Source organism: Myotis brandtii, unplaced genomic scaffold (assembly GCF_000412655.1).
Source record: "Myotis brandtii unplaced genomic scaffold, ASM41265v1 scaffold1167, whole genome shotgun sequence".
NCBI lineage: Eukaryota > Metazoa > Chordata > Mammalia > Chiroptera > Vespertilionidae > Myotis > Myotis brandtii.
In genome coordinates, this window is record NW_005354039.1 from 287,093 (window position 1) to 293,034 (window position 5,942).

Consider the following 5,942-nt stretch of genomic DNA (forward strand, 5'->3'; position numbering starts at 1 on the left):
GTTGGGACAGAGGAGAGAACCCCCTTGCTGGGCTCTGCCCCTGCCAGCCAGTCCCCAAGGCCCTCAATCCCGAGGGGCCCAGGAACCCCAAATGCTGGGTTCTCCTGTCCCCCTAACAGCTTTGTCAGCAGTGACCCCCTTTCTAGGGGGTGCAGGGAGGTGGGTCTGAGCACTGGTAGCAGCTCCAACTGGGGTCCTGGAGCCACCAGGGCCTCCTGGCCCACAGCTGTCCTTCTGGCCGACCTTGAGCAGGATTCAAGGCAGGGGGAGTGTGCCCTTCCCAGGGCCGCCCCGGCAGGCCTAGCCCCACTGAAACCCGAAGCCAGCCAGAGCTCCAGTCCCGGGCCGACCAGCTGCATGGGGGCCAGGGTGGTGGAGGAGGCCGGAATGAGGGACACAGACAGTGCCGGGCCTGAGCCGGAGCGCTGGCTGCCTCGCTGCGATGGCGGTCAAGGGACTCCAGAGCCGAGCAGAGGTCAGCCGCTGACTGTACCAGGTGGGCTGTGGGGGCAGTGAGCCAGGTGGCCAGCCTCTTGTGGGGAGATCACTTGGCCTTCGTCTAGTGGTAGGGAGACCTTCAGGATCCCTTAAAGGAAGGAGGAAGGGTAGGTCTCCCTGTCCTGGGGAGTGGAGGTCCCTGGGAACCAGCCACATTCTTTTGAAATCTGATAGGGGATTGGGTACCCTCCTGGGGTGGGAACCTGGTGCCGGGTGCCTTCTGGGCAAGCTCCCTGGGCTGCAGAAGGACAAGTGGGAGCTGTAGCCATCCTGGCCTTGTCTTCCTTGCCCTCCTCCCTGTCCTCCCAGCCTAGACTCAGGGAGTGCAGGCCACCTGTCTGGGTCGGGCCCCTGATTTCCCGCTTGTGGGGTCTCAGACCTCAAGGCTGCTGTTCCATATTGGGTGGGGAGCCCTCCCTTTATCTCTTCTCATCCTGGGGGCTCACCAGCCTGCAAAGTTTTTCTCAGACACTCAGTTGGGGGAAGTGCCTCCTGGTATCTTCTGCCATCCCTCGATCTGCCTTTTGAAAGCTGACCAACCACTGCCCTTCTCCCCGCCCTCCTGGTCTGCTTTGTCATAGCCAAGTTCTCCCTTTGGTTTTGGCTGCTCACTTTCTAGGGGCTTGGGGGCTTGCTGCACTGTGCACTCCCTGGAAGGAGAGGTCCTTGTATGTCCTTGTGGTTCTCGGAGTTCCATTCCTGGTTTGGAGAGGTGTGCTGGGGATGGGGACTGGGTGATGATGGTCATTGAAGGTGGCTAGGGTGGAGGGCAGTGCGGTGGCGTGGTGGTGCAAGAATCCAGAGTTCACTCTCGTCTCTTGACCTTGGACAAGGCTCTGAACTTTTCTGGGCCTCATGCATCCTAATTTGGGGGAAGGAGGAGGAGACTGTCTGAGCTCCTAGAGATCCTGTTTTTCACGAAGTTGAGGGGACCTAGGGAAGAGGGAGTGGCTTCTTGTGATGTCCCCCTGGCCTGCCCTTCAGTGCTGGCTTATCTCCTTTCCCAGAGCCCTGTTCCACGTTTCTGTGGGTCTCGGTAGGGTCCATACAGCTCTGGGGAAATGCACCCCAGCCCCGTTCCTAACAGCTGGGTAGGAAGAGGAGGGGGGTCTGGATGGGATGGGCTGAGTCCAGGGCAGGGCTGGGTGAGCTGACCTGTCTAGAGCTCCCAGGCAAACAAGGGGCCAGTTTGGCTGCCAGGCAGACCCTGGGTGAAAGGCTCCGTGGGCTCAGTGAGCACCAGGCAGTCCTGGGTTTTGCTGGGGGGTTTCTGTGAGGGCCTCTGCTCCCCAGGAGGCAGGAGGCTCTCCTTTGTCCCCCTTAGTACCCGGGTACAAATGGAAGGTTTTGTCACCTCTTCCCCCTCTCTCAGCAGCATGTGAGTTGGGAGTTTTTCACAAATATTGAACTTAACTACCTGCTTACAGTAATTAATTCATTAATTTGGTGTCTTTCTACTGGGCCCCGGGCAAGACAGAAGGAGGAAGAGAGAGAGCTGGTGTGAGCAGCCACCCAGAGTGCAGCAGATCTAGTGCCCTGGGAGGTGGGGATAAAGGGAGGTGCTAATTCCTCAGAGAAGAGGGTTTATTTCACTTAGGTCTTACTGAATGAGTAGGAGTTTGCCCAATGGAATGTGATATGGGGGGCAGAATGAACAAAGGCACAGGTGGGAGGTAAGATGTGTGGCCTGTTCTCAGGCTTCTGAATGGTTTGGTGTAGCTACACCTTGACAGGGAGAGCTGGCGGGAGCTGAGGACGTAAGGCTGTGCCTGAGAGTGTTGGCCCGAGAAGCTTGGGTCTTGTGGGCAATGGGGAGTATTGAGGGTTCTGAGTAGTGCTCCTGAAATAGGGGAAATGGCCAGAGTCACGGCCGTGGCCGGTGAGATTAGGTCTGGTGATAGATTGGGGTCGGGGATATTCATGGAGCAGGGCCAGTTTGTGGAGGAAGCTGATGAGATGGTCTTTGGTGATGCCTGACGGATGGCCACTTTGAAATGCTTGAGCGAGGCCTAAATCGGCCATGTGAGCTCTGAGGCCTAAGGGCACTTGAAGCATGGGAGAGGGTGAGATGAGAATGAGGTGAGGCGGGGCCCAGGTTGGACTGCTGGAAGACGATGGGGCTGGAGAGGGGCAGCAAGAGTGTCGGTGTCCATCAGGGAAGAGGAGGAGGAAGAGCTGGGAGGAGATGCTGCTGAGAAGCTGGGCACATTAAGGCAGAGGAGACCCTTGGGTTGGGCTCTGGGCTCTCGGAGTGGCGTGGTGACTCTGGGGAGAGTGGTTAGGATAGCGTGCTCAGAGGAAAGCTGGGCTGGTGGACTGAGGAGCGAATGGGAGGGAGGTTCCGGAAGTGGCCCGCAGTGGAAGTTGTGTTAAGGCCAGAGGAGACCCTTGGGTTGGGCTCTCGGCGTGGCGTGGTGACTCTGGGGAGAGTGGTTAGGATAGCGATTAAGGCAGAGGAGACCCTTGGGTTGGGCTCTGGGCTCTCGGAGTGGCGTGGTGACTCTGGGGAGAGTGGTTAGGATAGCGTGCTCAGAGGAAAGCTGGGCTGGTGGACTGAGGAGCGAATGGGAGGGAGGTTCCGGAAGTGGCCCGCAGTGGAAGTTGTGTGCTCAGGGTGAGGGGACTAGGGCTGAGTCTTGGGAGAACAAGCAGGCGCCACCCTACAGGACGTGTGCCCACTCTGGTGGGTGAGGTGGACACCCCATCTGACCAACTAGGCCCCTCTTGCTCAGCTCCTTTCTTGTTGTCCACAGAGCTGCCATCAGTCATGCTACTGAATGGGGACTGTCCGGAGAGCCTGAAAAAGGAAGAGGGGCCCACCGAACCGCCCCAGGAAAATGGGCTGGATGAGGCTGAGCCGGGGGAGGAAACCACTGGACAGGAAGTCATTGTCATTCAGGACACCGGCTTTTCGGTGAAGATCCTGGCCCCGGGGATTGAGCCCTTCTCCCTGCAGGTGAGATGTGGAAAGGAGCTGGAGACCAAGACCCAGGTCTCTTGGGGAGGACAAGGGTGGGAAGACAAACCTTGCCTTTGCTCGTCCTGGCCCCATGTTGTAGGCAGGAAACCTACCTGTGCCTTGCCCACGGTCACTCAGCTAGACTGGTGGATGTGGGGATCAGGTTCCCGTCATTGTCCCATTGCTGGGGGACAGCTGCCAGCTGGGACTGTTGGGGAGAGGTATGGTAGCGGCTGGGTGGTGGTGGGGTTTCAGGGCCCCCAGCCCTCTGCTCTGTACTCGCAGGGAAGTCACCTCTCTGGCTGTGTTTTTACCATTTGCCTGAGAGGAGAGTGGTATTGGGTGGTCTCCAAGAGCAGAGCCAACCCAGAGGTCTTGCAGAGTGTTAACTCATTGGGGAACCAATGCCCTCTTAAGTCTTCTGTACCCAGAGGCTTGAGCCCAGAGCACCCCTTCTTTTTTTTTTTTAATCCTTAACTGAGGATATTATCTCATTGATTCTAAGAGAGAGAGAGAGAGAGAGAGAAACATTGATGTGAGAGAGACACATTAATTGTCTCCTGCATGCACGCCGACCAGGGCCAGGGATTGAACCCACAACCCTTCGGTCCTCTGGCCAACGCTCTAACCACTGAGAAACCAGCCAGGACCCAGAGCACCCTTCTTGAAGAGGGAAGCCATTTGCCCTGGGGACCTTGGCATTGGTCAAGGGAGAAAGCAGGATTGCTGCGTTCTTTCTCCCACTGTTATCTCCTTCTGCTCAAGGCTTGCTCTTAACTGCAGGAATGGTTTAGGCCTGAGGGTAATTGGGCCACTCTGTCCTGAGCATGTGCATATATCCTGTACACGCACACAAGTGCAGATGGGCATGTATGTCCGGACAGGGCTTGGAGTTTACAAGCCAAATGGTGGGGAACTGAATATTTGGAGCATTGATTCTAGGGTCGCAGGTACTTTAGGCTGGTGAAAGTGGTATGTCCTCACCAGGGTAATCGGGGCTTTTCTCTGGCAGGTGTCCCCTCAGGAGATGGTACAGGAGATCCACCAGGTGCTCATGGACCGTGAGGACACGTGTCATCGCACCTGCTTCTCGCTGCACCTGGATGGCAACATGCTGGACCACTTTTCAGAGCTGCGCAGCGTCGAGGGGCTGCAGGAGGGCTCCGTGCTACGCGTGGTGGAAGGTTTGTCTGGAAAGTGGGCAGCCTGCCAAGGGAGGGCACATGGAGGCAGGGCCAGGCAGTGCTCTGCTCACGCTGGCAGGTCACCGACAAGCGTGTGGAGGCTCCGGGGGGGTATCAAACTTGTAGAGGCAGTATGGGAGCACAGCCTGCTTCTCAGGCTGTCACCTGCGCACCCTTCAACTTCATGGTTTAAATATCAGACCCGTGATTAAAAACAAACAGAATGCCAAGCAAAGGCTTGCTATTAGTCCAATCTGATTCTATAGAGATAAAAGTGAAATCTCTTAAGGAAACTAAAGTTTGGGAAGTCAGGCCCAGTGTGGAGTGATCAGCTGGTGTGGGAAGGATGGTTTGTTTGTAAAAACAAAAGCTCCTATGAACTTGGGTCTCCTGAGAAGTGGCTCAGAGGGTCCAGGTGTGTCAGCTTATTAAGAGGAAATGTGGAAAAAATGTAGCCCAACTGTACCCAAACTTGCTTGATCATGGAACCTCTCTCCTCCCCCCCAAAGAGCCCCCATTATTGTTTCACAAAACACATACTGGGGAGCAGTGTTGTGATCCGGATCCTGTTGGTTTCGGGGCACCCCTGGGTGAGGGCTGCTGGGGCCCCGCAGTCTGCAGGCTGCTCACCCGGACACTGTGAGCAGAGCAGGGGCTTTGTGGGCTCCCCGAGGCCTGTGTGCACTTCCCGAGGCATTTCTTGTGCCTTTTGGCAGAAGGTTCTTTGCAAACAAGGATTCCTGCCAACCAGCAGGCAGGTGTGTGTGTGTTGAAACCAGAGCTCCAGCCTATGTGTTTATAATGGAGTTTGTAAGTGGAAGCCTGAAATTGAAAAATTAAGACCACGATGGTCGCACCATGCCAGCCATCTCTGCTGGGCAGGTGTTGCAGGGAGCGAGCCCTGGTCACACCCCGCCACTTCCCGCCCAACAGAGCCGTACACAGTGCGCGAGGCCCGCATCCATGTGCGTCACGTCCGAGACCTGCTCAAGAGCCTGGACCCGTCCGATGCCTTCAATGGGGTTGACTGCAACTCCTTGTCCTTCCTGAGCGTCTTTACTGATGGCGACCTGGGAGGTGAAGGAGGCGTTGTGGGGCCCAGGTCGGGCAGAGGGGCCAGGAGCAAGATAGCTGGGGGCCGCCCGGCCAGCGTGGCTCAGTGGTTGAATGTCAACCTAGGAACCAGGGGGCCACGGTTCGATTCTGGGTCGGGGCACATGCCTGGGTTGTGGACTCGGTCCCTAGTGTGGGGCATGCAGGAGACAGCTGACCCATGGTTCTCTCTCATCATTGATGTTTCT

The 5,942-nt window shown here is 57.0% G+C and overlaps 1 protein-coding gene across 1 annotated transcript in view; it reads left to right on the top strand.

Annotated features, from left to right (window-relative positions):
* The first annotated feature begins 3,251 nt into the window (after positions 1–3,251).
* CLUH (clustered mitochondria (cluA/CLU1) homolog) overlaps positions 3,252–5,942 on the top strand; it is a 14,466-nt gene continuing 11,775 nt past the window's right edge. The window contains exons 1-3 of the mRNA XM_014529642.1: positions 3,252–3,454; positions 4,470–4,641; positions 5,575–5,810. Of these exons, the coding sequence (XP_014385128.1) occupies positions 3,266–3,454; positions 4,470–4,641; positions 5,575–5,810 (597 nt within the window). The 5' untranslated portion in view covers positions 3,252–3,265. The remainder of the gene's footprint in view (positions 3,455–4,469; positions 4,642–5,574; positions 5,811–5,942) is intronic.